Genomic DNA, 14,247 nt, shown 5'->3' with positions numbered 1-14,247 from the left:
CTAGCTGGAGCTGGAGGTCATCGCGTGATGAACGCAGTGAAACCACATCAGAAAAACGTCGAACAGTCGTGGGATGATATTAAACTGACTCGAGCTGCACAGCTGCTCCAATGAACTTCAAGAATAAAAAAAGCCTAACTGATCCCTTTTAAGCAATTATTAAATTAAGGTAAAAATAAGGTTCTAGTTCTTTGCACACAAACACTGGGGTATTATTTACACATGAATATTTGCTCCTGCCTAGATTAGCAGTCCACAAGCAGCCGGTCAGACCAGGATGAGCCACGTGGGGCCGTAAAACAAACATTTCAAGCACAACAGGAAATGTAGTAAGATGTAGTAACCGTCCACAGCGCAGCTTTACTGCTGCTGCATAATTCTCTCCAGTCAGGCCTCGCCATAATTTAAAAGTACTTTGTTGCGGTGTAACTATGAGAGGTACACATTTAGAAACAGCCGTGACAAATATTAGGTTCAAATGTGGAACAATTCGCTCTCAGCTCTCACAGATGAACGCTGAGCTCCAGGTGATCCTGGTCTTTTCTTGTGGTTGGACGCTGTGCTAGTTGACAGCACCATCTGTTTATTTTCTGCTCCCACCTTAAAGAGAATTGGAGCATTGTGCAGCCGCAGCACGGCACAGGATGTTCAGTACCTCAGTAACCTGCAGACGGGCTAATCGGCTGCTTTTCTTTGGATATGACAGACGCGGTGTCGATTTCAGTGTTGAATAATTCAGAGGTGTGTTTTGTGATGCTGGAGGATTGTATTTGTCTGAAGGCTCGTGTGCATCAGCAGAAAAGAGTTATTTTGTTGGTTGATGTGGAAAGCTGATCCTCTGCCCGTTCAGTCGGCAGGTGTGCGACGTGCACGCAGTGACACACACCTGCACGTGCATTTTTAATGAGGAACTGTGCGTTTCCCTCGCTGGTATTAGTCGTGTCATTTTCTCTAAGTCCTTTTTTCCCTTTCTTGTTGTTACAGAGACACAAAGAAAGCGGATGATATAAACCGCAGCCTGACGTCCTCCACCAGAGAAGGTACATCACTCATGACCACAGCATGCTTCATGTTCGTACAGTCGGCACTCCAAGCTGCCGCTAAGACACGTCAGCCAGCAGCAACACTGTGGTTTAGATGATCTTAGGTAGCTGGGATCAGCCCGCGGTTGTTGTGTTAAGCCTCAGAAAGCTCCTCGTTCTCTGGGCTTTACAGCCAAACCTTCGTTTGGTAGTTACAGGATCTGAGGAGGACGTTCAGGTTTTCCAAAGGTATCTGTGCAACTTTGCAATGAACAAAGTTAGAAGAGAAAAATTGAAAAGGGTCAGTGCCTCCTTTAAACACCTCTGTGTAATTTCATAATTGAGTGTAGCATCTGTCAGTGGGAACTTCCCTTTTTTTATTTTTGTGTTTTTGAGGGTCGAACTTGTTGCCTGAATTTATTTATTCATCTAAAAAGGAAAAAATCACCAGTGAGCTCATGGTAGGTTTAAAGTACGTTTTTGAGACTGCCATGAAATATCTGTCAGTATTTTTATTTTATCTGTCATTTTTTTATTTGAAAGAATAAAGCTCCAACTCTACAAATAATTTGTGTTGCCAGTTTGCTCCGATCAGGATTTTCTTTCTGAGCACGTGTTGGTTGGGACTCCCCAGACGGCAGAGGAGGTCGTTTAACCAGAGAACTCATTTTGGTGCTTTAAGTGCATAGAATTAGCTTTAATTACAAAGCTTAAATAGCCTTGAGATGGCAGCACAGACTGCAGCAGCAATGCTTAAATTGAGATTAGAGCAGCAGAGTTTTGGTCTCTGAGAGCAGCACGTGTAGCACAAAGGTAGCTCATGTGTTAACACAAAAGATCTACTCACAGAACAACAGGCTTCACCATTTAGACATGCAGATTATGTTCAACAAATTGCATTTTTAATTTCTTCTCTCTTTTAGGGAAACCGCTTTAATCTCGAACTCACTTCATGATTTCTAGTTCCACTCTCAGCGTATTCTTCACTGAGTCGTCTCTTCACACGAGTTTCCACAGATACTCGATAACTGCCACTGAAAGAGGAAGAACACAACAAAACCGCCTTTATTAAAACAAGTGGAACATAAAGGAGTCGCGGTTATATCAAAGTTTGATTCCAGTAGCTCAAAACACCAAATGAATGTAATGTTACCTGAAGCGCAGACTGTAATAAGAAGCGTGCTGATGTGCACGTTAATACCTCACACCTCTCATAGACTGTATTTAAAGGATGGCTGGTGGAGTTTTAGATCCTGCATCTTGTCAGGGTGTCGATCGCGCGTCTGAGCGTTTCCACCATCGCCGCCATCTTGGTTGTGCAAAAAAAAAAAAGGATGTGATGAGTAAAGATGGGTGTGAAACCACGTACTCACCGGCTGGTGGACTACTTGTCAACCACAAGTCCTTAGCTGTTGGGTGTGTGCTCTCGTGCCACCGATGATCATTCATTTTAAAACGTAGTATGATTTAATATTTACAAAATAGACTTGTTTGTTTATTTAATGTGACCCACAACGTGTGACCGAGCCCATCAATTCTTGGAAAGGTGTTTAAAGGTCAACACAGAAAACCATAAACGTCCATCATCTCAACCTCAGCTCTCGACAGCAGCCTTCAGATGGAGTTCATGTTTAAGCTTCCTCCACACTGGCTTCATTTTCTGACCTGCAGTCTGCGGCTCACCCTTTTACACCATCTGTGGGCAACGGGAGCTAGCTAGGAGGGAGCTAGGAAGCTAATGCTAGCATCGTCACAGGCCCAAACACGATTTCTGTAAACACGCTGTAAACATTCGACCTGTGAGCCCCCTCCCCCCACCCTCTTCCCACTTGTGTCTCGAGTGAAACAAGACGCTCGCACAGACACTACTGTTGGTGTATTACTGGCCTACCTGTAGTACCAGGTGTTACCAAACAGCTCGAACTAAGAGAGACAACCTCTGCCATAACTGTACCTAATGATCTGACAGTAAACATTACCCAGACGTGCTCTTTGTTGTGCAACCTGCCACTCGCTGGTGTAATTCAGTCCATAAACATAAAATGGTGACGCGGTCACATCCCATTTAGATGCGTCATTAAAGGACGCTGATTGGGTTTCGTTCAGATCGTCAGAGAAGATCAGTGACATCATGAGAGCGATATTTGACTGGTTTCACGCCTACAGTGTGTGCTGGTTTTTTATCATCTCATATTTACTTAATTGAACACAAAGTCCAATAATTCTCCTCCTGTTTTTGTACAGTTTAAAAAAACTATACATGTGCCAGATGTTGTATTCAACTTTTAATACAATAGAATAAAACTTTAAATGAGGTCACCTTTATTATAGCTGTACTGTAGATAAAGTGATTGACTGGCTGTGTGAGTAGGTGCACATGCATGAATCGCTCTCTGTAGGCCGTTAAAAGTGAGCTGGTGTAGTTTAGGAAGGAGAGCGTGTAACAGTGCACGAGAGCGTGTAACAGTGCACGAGAGCGTGTAACAGTGCACGAGAGCGTGTAACAGTGTGGCAGCCAGGTGCTGCAGAATGTCAGGGAGATGCAGCAACAGGTCAAATCCCCAAACATGTGCGGTAGGCTCAGCTTTGAGCCAAGGAACTGAAGCGACTCGTAGTGCAAAGTCTTCAGAGAGGTACCGATCACAGTGATGCATGACGACTTTAGACCACGTGGTTGTTTCTTAAATGTTTGATCATCTTTTATTCCCAGTGCACACAAAATGAAAACAACCACAAATGTACTTGACTGGACCGTTTTATCTCAGAGGGGAAAAGTACTCTTCGCAGTCTTAAAGTCAGCTGTCAGTTTTAATGGTACCTGAGGGGTGGGGAGGTGGAGTCTTGCTGCAGATGAAGCAGCTGCGGACTCGTAGCCACAGGTTAGAGTCTGCCCTGAACAAATAAGGCTTGCACAGCAGCACATGTACCAGCATGACACGTCACAGTAGTTAGTGAATGTAGGCATACGTCAACACTGCCCCCTGCTGGTGCAACCCCGAGTCTGACTGCTCTGCATGAATTTAATAATCTGATGCGTTTTTAAGGTATATAATTTCCTCCCAATCAAAGGCTGTAGGAACAGTATGCAGCCTGTTATTATGCACACAGTTATATCTGAATTTATGACGAGCGCAGGATGTGCAGCGAATACCACGGTTGAAAAATAGCGGACAGCTTGCTGGAGGCTGTGCAGAGAAATGCAGTGTGACTATCATGTGCACGCTGCTGCTCAGAGTCTCTATTGTTGCCACTTCACTCTCTGGCTTGAGTCGAGGGAAGTTGGCTGTTAATGTGTGAGAAAAGAAGACTCGTGTTTATCTTTACTGTGTAAAAATGCAAGTGTGCCAAATATACTAACACAGACTTTAAAATCATTTTTGCAGCAGCTAATTCAGTTTTTTAAAAATAAACAGGGTTACACTGTTCCTATCTGCATCTCTGTGCGTTCCTGACGTTATGCTGCTGTAGGTTTAGGCCCACTGTGATTACAGAGTTTGTGACCACCCGTCATAGCTGGGGGAGGGAGACTTTTCCCAGGAAATTGCTGCCCTTTGCCTCCAATAAAAGCTTTATAGAGTGTAACTGTAATTTAGGACTCTGCATTTGGCTGATTTCAGAGACGCCTGAATCCAAAAGAAAGGTCTGCATTTTCAGATCAGCTATCAAAGCTTGGTGCGTGGTTGGTTTCATTTCTGTCAAAGGGATGATGGACGGAAAGGTCGGCAGCAAGGATTCAATTTAGAAAATAAAAGGACAATAAGTTTTTCCCACCCTGCGCATGGTACAGTAAACATAGCCAAACCTTCAAGCAATGAAGTCGGCGTATACGTGAGCCAAGAGCGCAGACTTTAAGCTTAGCTGACTCCACCCACCTTGTATTTGAATCTTTTGTTTGCGAGGGGCAGCCAATCAGGAAGAAGAAGAGAAAGGGCATTAAAAACAAAAAGAACTTGACTAAGAGCAAATATTTGATTTTATTTTGTAAACTTTTGATTGATAGTTTTGTCTGTTTAGAAAGTTTTCACTGCAGGTAGTTAATTAAAAGGCCTGGTTGGTCTTCAGAGGCGCTGCTGTAAGGCAGCATCATTTAATATCCAGCTCCTGGTCTGAAATCAGCCACACTGAACGTGTTTTTGTGAAACTGTATGTACTGCTATCTGTTATGGTGACGACTCTTTTTAACCATCAGGTTTGCTGGAATGGGTAACCTGCTAAAAGTCCTAACAAGGGAAATAGAGAACTATCCACACTTTTTCCTGGACTTTGAAAGTAAGTGTGGCGGGGCAGTGGGACAAAAGCTGGATGGAGAAGGAGGTGTAGCCTGCTCTGCTCTTTCTTCTCTCTCCGTCAGCCTCTGCTCTCAATGACCAAACTGTGAAGGCGTCCTCTTATTCTCTCCTCTTTTTTCCTCGCCCCCCTCTTGGCTCGGTCGCGACCTCCCGCAGCATCGCCTCTGATCGCCCGTCGCTAATCAAACAACTTTCTTTTCTCCCTTTTTTCGGTGGCTCTTTAACATCACACATGCTCTTCCTCCTTTCTTTCTCCTTTCTCTCTCTTGCAGAAACCAAATGGGGAATCTATTAAAAGTGCTCACGTGCACAGAGTTTGAACAGGGGCCAAACTTTTTCCTTGATTTTGAAAGTGAGCGCAGCTTCTGCCTGTCCTCTTGCTCCCACGCTCTCCTTTCCCCTCAACCAGTCGTCCCTTTAGCCTCTCTGTAGCCGCTCCGGCTGGTCAGGGGTCAGACTGTTCAGCCGCTGTGAACCTTCCTCCATTGAATTTCTAATGTTATTAAAATTCATGATTAATTTCAGCCCTGCTTTAGAATAGGAACTCTTTTCTTTGTGTGCCAAGCAGAAGAGGAATGGATCTGACCCTTGACCTTTGCCGTCTGCTTTTACTAACTCGTCTGCATGCACCTCTTTGTGTTTGTGATACATTTCATGCACCCAAATGTGACATAATGTAAACATAATGTTTACACACACACACACACACACACTACGCCTCCACAGTGGCATTTCAGCAGCTCGCACGCTGTAGCCAACCCCAGGCTTTGTTTATTCAGCAGAGAGGAAATGATAGGAGTGGAAGGTTTTTGAAATGCAAAGCAGCGCAGACAGAGTTTTAATGTCAGCGCTGCTCTATATTTAGACTCTCTGTGGTCATGATAACCAGCTCTCTATTCTGAGTCTTAGACGGGTCTGGCTAGGCTTGGAGAGTTTGCATTACCTCACACGTTTTTACAACTGAGCTGCCAGAGCTGAGATGAAGAAGCAGGGGTCATGGTGTCATAAATATGCATGCAGCAGGAGACTAAGAGCCGGTGAGCTCGTACGTACCTTAGACCTGATATTTGTTTCAGTCAGTCACGGCTGTCGCTCGAGCACGTACAAGCTACGGCACGCTTTGGATGACCCTGTGCAGGCACACTGACCTTTGACCCCCACACACACTCTGCCCATCTCTCATCTTTTACAGTCAAATATCTGCCTTAATGTGAGCTGCCATATTCAGATACGTTTGTGTGTTATTGGCGTAAATGTGGCCTCGTTTGAAGCTCGAGGCTGCCGCGTGCATTCGGTCCGAGGTGCTGGAAGACGATGGAGCCAGTTTAGTGCTTTTCACTGCAGTGATTTGGCTTTTTGCAGTTAAAACCATTAAAGGCAGTTTTTGGTTTGACTGTAAAAGAGCTCAGTTGTATTGTCTGAAGTGATGTCCCTCACTCGAGTCGTGCTGCTGAACGTTTTTGTTTTGTCGGGTTTCCCATTTCAAACGAACGGCGAGTTCCGTTCTAGCAGCGAACGCGTTCAGCGAGCATGCTCGTTTCCTGCACTCGGTGCTAGCTTTCATTAACTAACACGGTTTCACATCAATATGGAAAAAATCCACTGAAGTTTGTCTGTAATTATACAAGAGTGTCATTTGTTGGCTTGTGTTCTGATATATGTTTGTGTTTAGATGCACAGCCGACAGACGGAGAGCGTGAGGTGTGGAACCAGGTGAATTCAGTCCTCCAGGAGTCTGAGAGCATCCTGGGTGGCCTGCAGTCGTACAAAGGGGCTGGCCAGGAGATCAGAGATGTAAGGAGAAGCGCAGAGACACGGCATGGCGAAGAATCCTGAGTGGAAATCTCTGGATTCGTTCCGTAATGCCAAACATGGCAGCTGTCCCGTCACTAACTCCCAAACCGTGTGAGCGAGTTACGATGTCGGACTGATGCAAGTTCGCGACAGCTTCAGCTGTGTTGTGGGAGCATTTCTACTCCTCACTGTTCTTGGCTTATTGTAATCACATTACACTTGAGGCAGACTGTAGTCACAGTAGTGTGCTGTGCATGCAGTATGGATGCACAGTCCCAGTGATCACTGACATCAAAGTTATGGCCTTTTCCTGCTCTCCTTCAGTAACCGAGCTCACAGCCGACCCACAACGTTTGCAGAAGCTCGTTACTAGACAGCTGACTGTGAATTCAATCAGCTGCACAGAATGAGCTGCAAGTCAAGTCCTTCATGCAAATTCTGACTGTAATCAGTCACCTGGAGGGGGCAGCTTTGCTGTTGTTCACTTTGACTTCGATAGTCTGTGGTACAGAAGAACTGCATACATGGAAAAATATATAAAGCTGTAATAATAATGGACTTTTACTTAAGTGTAACTGTTTCATCTTTACAGCGACAGCAAGTGGAGAGACGCCTGCCACCACACGGCTCAAACTGCTGCGAATGCTTCTGTTATCATACAGAAAGCCCTGTTTACCATTTTAGATCTGTGTGCGTCGCTCCGTGCGGTTGGGATGCGTGTGACGGTTGACGAGTGTTTCTTTGGTTCCAGGCGATCCAAAACCCCAGCGATCACAGCCTGCAGGAGAAGGCGTGGAACTCCGTCTGCCCGCTGGTCATCAAACTCAAGAGGTTTTACAGCTTCTCCCTCAAACTAGGTGCTGAACAAACGCCTCCTTTCTGTTACTGAACAGGTTACGTTAAAGTCAAATTTCTCATCACATTTAAGATTGTGTGTGTTTGTGTGTACAGAGAAGGCTCTGCAGAGTTTGTTGGAGTCCCTGACGTGTCCGCCCCTCACGCCCACTCAGCACCTGGAGAGGGAGCAGGCGCTGGCCAAACAGTTCGCTGAGATCCTCCACTTCACTCTGCGCTTTGATGAGCTCAAGGTCTGTGGAAACACTCGAGCTAAACTCAGACGCACACACAGTCAGCCTTATCCCGATACCTCGTGTGTTGTACTGCACGGCTTTATCAAACGTGTGCGTGTGTGATGGCGAAATGATGACTGTCTCTTTGTTTTGCCGTAGATGAGGAATCCTGCCATCCAGAACGACTTCAGCTACTACAGAAGGACCATCAGCAGAAACCAGATAAACAACATGAACGTGAGTCTGGGGAAAAATCTTTTCCTGTTTTAGTCAGATTTGTGTCTGGAGGACGTACTCGGTCTAAAAGAGGGAGGAGTCAGGACGAGAACAAACTGATCAGATTAGTTTTTTCATCTAAACCTGGCAGCCTGATGTTGGCAGAGTAGGGCGCTTGTTTCTGCTCAGCAGTGGGAATAAACCTGAAGCCTCGTGGTTATTTCTGCACCCACAGCTGGACATAGAGAATGAAGTCAACAACGAGATGGCCAACAGGATGTCTCTGTTCTACGCGGAGGCCACACCCATGCTGAAAACACTCAGCAATGCAACCACAAGCTTTGTGACAGAGGTACGAGTCTAACACAGCCGGCGAGTTCCTCCTGGCTTTGATGATGCATTTCATCAAAGCAATATTTGTTGAGTCTGTCCTCATAAATGTGACACAAATATCAGCTTTTTTTTGTTTGGTCATTTCCAACTGATTGTTTTCCACAGTGGGTGGATCTGTCACAGTGGGTGGATCTGTCACAGTGGGTTGCAGGGCAACCTTCAAACATTATGTTTCAGCTCTTTAGTTTTCTGTGTCTGAGGCCAAACACAGAAACGCGTTACTGTTATTGTCATCGTTGTCACTCACATTGTAACCGGAAGTATTTTTAATCCTAAACGTGGCGCATGAGAAACTTTCCATCAGGTCGACGCAGCGACTCGGATGGCGCGGAGGACACAGAGTTCCCACTGAAGTCTGAATCAAGCTTTAGAGTCAGCAGTTAACCAGACAACATGTCTGTGGACAGGTTCAAACGTCTCTACTGTCGAGTGACCGATGCTGCCTCTTAAACTCATTTAGCCAATCTGACCGCGCCATCAGATTACTGTGTAGGTCAGTGTTGTCTCTGCCCTCTCCTAGTTTAGTCCACCATGAACAGGCAGTGATTCGTATCGAGCTTTTTCACTCTCAGCTAACACACACACACACACACACACACACACACACACACACACACACACACACACACACACACACACACACACACACACACACACACACACACACACACAGGCTGGATGGATGTTTCACGGGTCCTTGACTCTCAGGATCTTACCTGAGGAGAAACCACAGCAGCTACAGATGGAGCCACAGACCTTCAGCTGTAGACGAGCTTCTCTGAATACTGAGCCACAGCTTTGATCTTTCAAATGACAAAAAAACACTACATGTGGCACTTTAGTTACTTTATCTTTAGTTACTTTATCTTTAGTTACTTTATCTTTCTGTGAATGATTTTCTTTTGTTGTTAAGCTGAAGAGCAGCAGATTGATGGCCACAGGTCAATGCCTAAAGTTCCTCTTTTATTTCAGGACAACGAGGTTCAAAGTTCCTTTTTGCGCTTGTTTTTCTGAAATTTAACTTCAGGTCTAAAATTATTTTACCCATCAGCCTTTGTAATGAAAACATGTGACTTTGTTCAGAACAAGACGCTTCCACTGGAGAACACAACAGACTGTCTCAGCACCATGGCCAGCGTCTGTAAAGTCATGCTTGAGACGCCGTGAGTCTCACACACACACACACACACACACACACACACACACACACACACACACACACGTAAATCATTAAACTTTCCTGATCCTCCTCTTGTGTGCGTGCAGAGAGTATTCAAGTCGTTTCAGCAGTGAGGACACGCTCTTGTTTTGCATGAGGGTCATGGTTGGAGTCATCATTCTGTATGACCACGTCCACCCCAACGGCGCCTTCAACAAGTCCTCCAAGATAGATGTAAGACAGACACACACACACACACACACACACACACACACACACACACACACACACACACACACACAGTATTGTAAGTCATTGCTGACATCATTGATTTGTCTTCAGATGAAAGGCTGCATAAAGGTCCTGAAGGACCAGCCAGCAGACAACGTAGAAGGTCTCCTGAATGCACTCAAGTAGGTTCACAGCTCGCCTTTGGATGCCGAGTTTTCCTGTGTGGGTTTGATTCTGGTTGTATGTAAGATTCTGACTCATGCTATGGACCAATTTTGGCTGTGAAAGTTATGAGAGGTTGTACGTGTGCCTGCCGAGGTAAAGCCGAACTGTAACCATGTCCACAGTTACCTTAAAAAACCACCTGCTGAAAGCAAATATCCGGTTGGACGTGGCCTGGTCTTTGCAAAAGGGAGCTGGCAGGTGTGTGATGTCACACTGGGTTGGTTGGTACAGGTGATAGTCTGGTGTATTTGAAGCCAGCGAGCAGGTTTAGGTGGCTGCACACGTCTCCAGCTACCTTATCATCTAACCCAGCGTCCCCGACCAGTTTATGTCCGATGATATTTTCACAGACCGGACTTTAAGGTGTCGCGGATAAATACAACAAAATAAACCAGTACCAAAAAAAGATTTATTCATAACACCCAACAATAAAAACACTAAAAACCCATACATTTCACACCTGAGCCTCAACTCTGGTGTCCGGATTCCCAACGAATCACGGACCGGTGCTGGCCCGGGGGTTGGGACCGCTGGTCTAAACCACAGCAGTGTGAACGTGTCTGAGGAGCACAGTTTCCTGAACCGTGGGAAGTTTCCTGACCTGATTCTCACAGAACTGTCCAAACTGCACATGTGAAAATGGCTTTTGTGTTTGTCAGCAAGAATTCCTTTGGAGCTTCTTTATGCGGCCTCGGTGTTTTCATTGGTGCACTAACGTCCACTCCCACTCCTTTTTCTCCTCAGATTCACCACAAAACACCTGAATGACGAGACCACTCCGAAGAACATCCGGACGATGCTCCAGTAATATTCCTTCTCTCTTATATAAATATATATATAAATAGATATGAAGAGGATCACTGCTCTGACCTCAGATAAGATGTATATGTTTACATTATTTAAAGAGTCGATGTTAATACTTTTGTGTATTTGCATAGTGATTCCCTCCAAGTTACTGAAGCCTGCAGATCATGTACACACTGTGCAAAAAGAAAGAAGCTTCACATAATTGCCTCGAGCGGTCAGAGCACAAATGATGGTTGCCTATCAGCCTCACATGTGCTGAGCTTTGCGAGCAGCGCTCACAAATAAAGATCCCAGGCAGCAGGAAAACGTCCTTTAAAATGTACTTTTTCAATTTTCTATTTGGAACTGTGGCCATCAAACTGTTTCTCCTCAAATCCAGACAGACGCTGAAGATATTTCATCTTCGCGTGTGTCGGCTCGCGCACAATGAGACGCACAATCATTCTAATCGTTTGTGTCGCCGTGAAGGGCTGAAGACTACAGCAGGGGGCGATGTTTCACTAAGAGCACCTTGGTGTGTTCTCTCTCTTTTCTGTGTTCAAACTCCAGCAGCCTTTGAATTAAACCCACTGTGAACATGAAACCGGACTTTGCACGTCCAGTGAGATCCAGCGTGTCAAAGCTGAGGGGTGCGACTGACGAGAAGTCGGTGAAAGACGTCACCGAACCCGCCGCGTTTTACTCAGTCGTGTTTGACTTGCGTGACAATAATTGTGTGTTTTCCGTCTTCTGAGTGACTTTTAATCTGCGAGGCTTTGCTGTTGAACTTTCTTTAAAAGAAAAGCCAAAAATGTCTTTAATTTTCTGAATAAATTCTGTTTTCCACTTTTGTTTTTGAGTCTCTTTGAGGAAAGAATTGAGTAACATTTCTCCTGGACTGGGAGGGGAAATGTGTCCAGATTGTTTTTATATGGTTTTTGATCATGTGTAAACTCATAGTCTTCTGAGCAATTCCAAGACTCACGCCTGAGAAACTCAAATGAAACATCGGAGTGTAAGGTTGTTGTCACTGATCACGGCCTGTAGCTCGTTCTTCTGCTGTCGTTTTAGAAGAACGGTTCTCTCTGATTTTGGGGGGTTTTGTTTCGAGCCTGCTCACAGTCGGTTGGACAATCTGTGCTTTAATTTTAGTTTTAGTTCATTTGTAATGTCATCTGATCACCGGTGCATCAGGACAGCACGTCTATTATACGAAGCAATGAATCCTCGTGCACAGCAGTCAACTTTTACTTTGTTTTTGTTCAACTGCTGTACGCTCTGTTGTTTGAGCCTTTTTACAACGCGACCTAATTACAGTAATAACTGTGTCATCCACGAGTGACGATTAACCCCTGTGGTGTCTGTGGCTCATTGCGAAGCGCCACATTTGCCTTAAAAGCTGCCGCAGGCCGACACGTGTTAGGACGTAACCTGTGAAACATCCACAGTTTTACTTTATTTTGAATCCAAAAGCCATAAATACACTCCTGGTCTTTAACATTCATCCTCTGATTAGTTAACAGTAAATTAACACAGTCTTTCATATAAGTTTCTTTCTCTTGTATTTAGTAATATATATACATACATTTTGGAGGCCATGTTTATATGCAACGAGTGAAAGCTCGTTTGAAGCCGGCTGTGCGTATGAGAGTGATATTTCATATCTGACTGAAGTGGATTTTTTTTATTATTATTAATAAAAAAATGACATTGTCTGTCATAATTGATGTACACGAGGCTTCCCTCTTTGCCCAACATATGCTGTGTGTTGACAAGTTGTTTTGAATACTGATCAAAATCAGTTACTTTGTCTCAAACTGACATTTACTGTTACATATTTCTGGAGTTCAGACTCACTGGTGTTAGAAATGGCTTTGCTGTGTTGTTGCATATTGACTGGGACGTGTGGACTGGATAATAAAGGTGGTACATTTCTTACACACACCGTTTGTTTTGGCGTTCTTGTGTTACAGCTGATTATAACTCAGCAATTTTAAACTGAAGTGTTTGATTGATTGATTGGTAATTTATTTCAACATGTGAACAATATACAAGTACATTTAGAAAAGAAATGAGAGAAAAAAAATATACTATACAAATTACATACAAAAAAACATTCTGATTAATTTACATGTTGAAAGGGAGTGGGAAGAAGTATACACTTATTTAATCCCACCCCTGTCCCATAAATTATCAGTGAATATTTAGTCAGCTTCCTTACTGATATAATTTGTAATAAAAATAGTGAACAGATTTCTGATATACTATATACTATAATATCACATCATGATTTTTTTTGTTTGTTTGTTTTTAAATAGAGACATTCACTTAATTTAAATATTTTCCTTTTCTTTATAGATCGAGAAGATCATATTTTTATAACTCTTTTTGAACAGTTTTATGTTTGGACATTGCTTTAATTCCATATTCAGTTTGTTCCATAGTTTCACTCCTTGAACAGAAACACAAAAGCCTTTTCTTGTAGTACGTACCTTCATTGTTTTGAAGTTACAAAAACCCCTTAAATTATAACTTCCTTCTTTCAAAAAAAACATACTCTGAATATTACCTGGCAGTTCTTTATTTTTTGCTTTGAATAGAATTTGTGCTGTTTGGAATTTCACTATATCGTCAATTTTCAATATTTCAGACTGCAAAAATAGTGAGTTTGTATGTTCCCTATAACCTGCATTGTGGATGATTCGAATTGCTTTCTTTTGAAGAGTAAAAAGTGAATGTAATGTGGTTTTATAGTTATTGCCCCAGACCTCTGCACAATAGCTTAAGTATGGTGAAACCAGTGAACAGTAGAATATGAAGTGATGTTCTGTCGAATACCTGTTTTGCCTTGTTTAGTACTGCAATGCTTCGTGATACTTTGGAATGAATATATCTTACGTGAGCTCTCCAGTTAAGTTTTTCATCTATTATTACCCCCAGAAATTTATTTTCACTGACTCTTTCAATATCAACACCATTTATTTGAATCTTTGCATTTGTATTTAAACTACTATTTCCAAATAACATAAGTTTAGATTTATTCAAATTTAATGATAATTTGT

The 14,247-nt window shown here is 43.6% G+C and overlaps 1 protein-coding gene across 8 annotated transcripts in view; it reads left to right on the top strand.

Moving 5' to 3' along the window:
* The window catches only part of fam49a (family with sequence similarity 49 member A), a 32,281-nt gene extending 19,154 nt beyond the window's left edge, over positions 1-13,127 (top strand). Inside the window, exons 2-13 of one of the 8 annotated variants that reach the window (XM_014413453.4) lie at positions 985-1,040; positions 5,584-5,663; positions 6,984-7,105; positions 7,857-7,962; positions 8,057-8,193; positions 8,335-8,412; positions 8,627-8,743; positions 9,868-9,947; positions 10,051-10,177; positions 10,286-10,356; positions 11,144-11,203; positions 11,759-13,127. In XM_014413453.4, coding sequence (XP_014268939.1) covers positions 5,591-5,663; positions 6,984-7,105; positions 7,857-7,962; positions 8,057-8,193; positions 8,335-8,412; positions 8,627-8,743; positions 9,868-9,947; positions 10,051-10,177; positions 10,286-10,356; positions 11,144-11,203; positions 11,759-11,765 — 978 coding nt within the window. In that variant the 5' untranslated portion in view covers positions 985-1,040; positions 5,584-5,590 and the 3' untranslated portion in view covers positions 11,766-13,127. Of the gene's footprint in view, positions 1-984; positions 1,041-5,211; positions 5,292-5,583; positions 5,664-6,983; positions 7,106-7,856; positions 7,963-8,056; positions 8,194-8,334; positions 8,413-8,626; positions 8,744-9,867; positions 9,948-10,050; positions 10,178-10,285; positions 10,357-11,143 lie in introns of all 8 variants that reach the window. The other 7 variants (XM_014413451.4, XM_014413452.4, XM_023155147.3 and 4 more) reach the window with 7 other exon arrangements.
* Positions 13,128-14,247: the final 1,120 nt, after the last annotated feature.

This window comes from Maylandia zebra, linkage group LG15 (assembly GCF_041146795.1).
Source record: "Maylandia zebra isolate NMK-2024a linkage group LG15, Mzebra_GT3a, whole genome shotgun sequence".
Classification (NCBI taxonomy): domain Eukaryota; kingdom Metazoa; phylum Chordata; class Actinopteri; order Cichliformes; family Cichlidae; genus Maylandia; species Maylandia zebra.
Note: the sequence above shows the minus strand (reverse complement) of the source record. Positions and strands in the feature narration are given on the sequence as shown.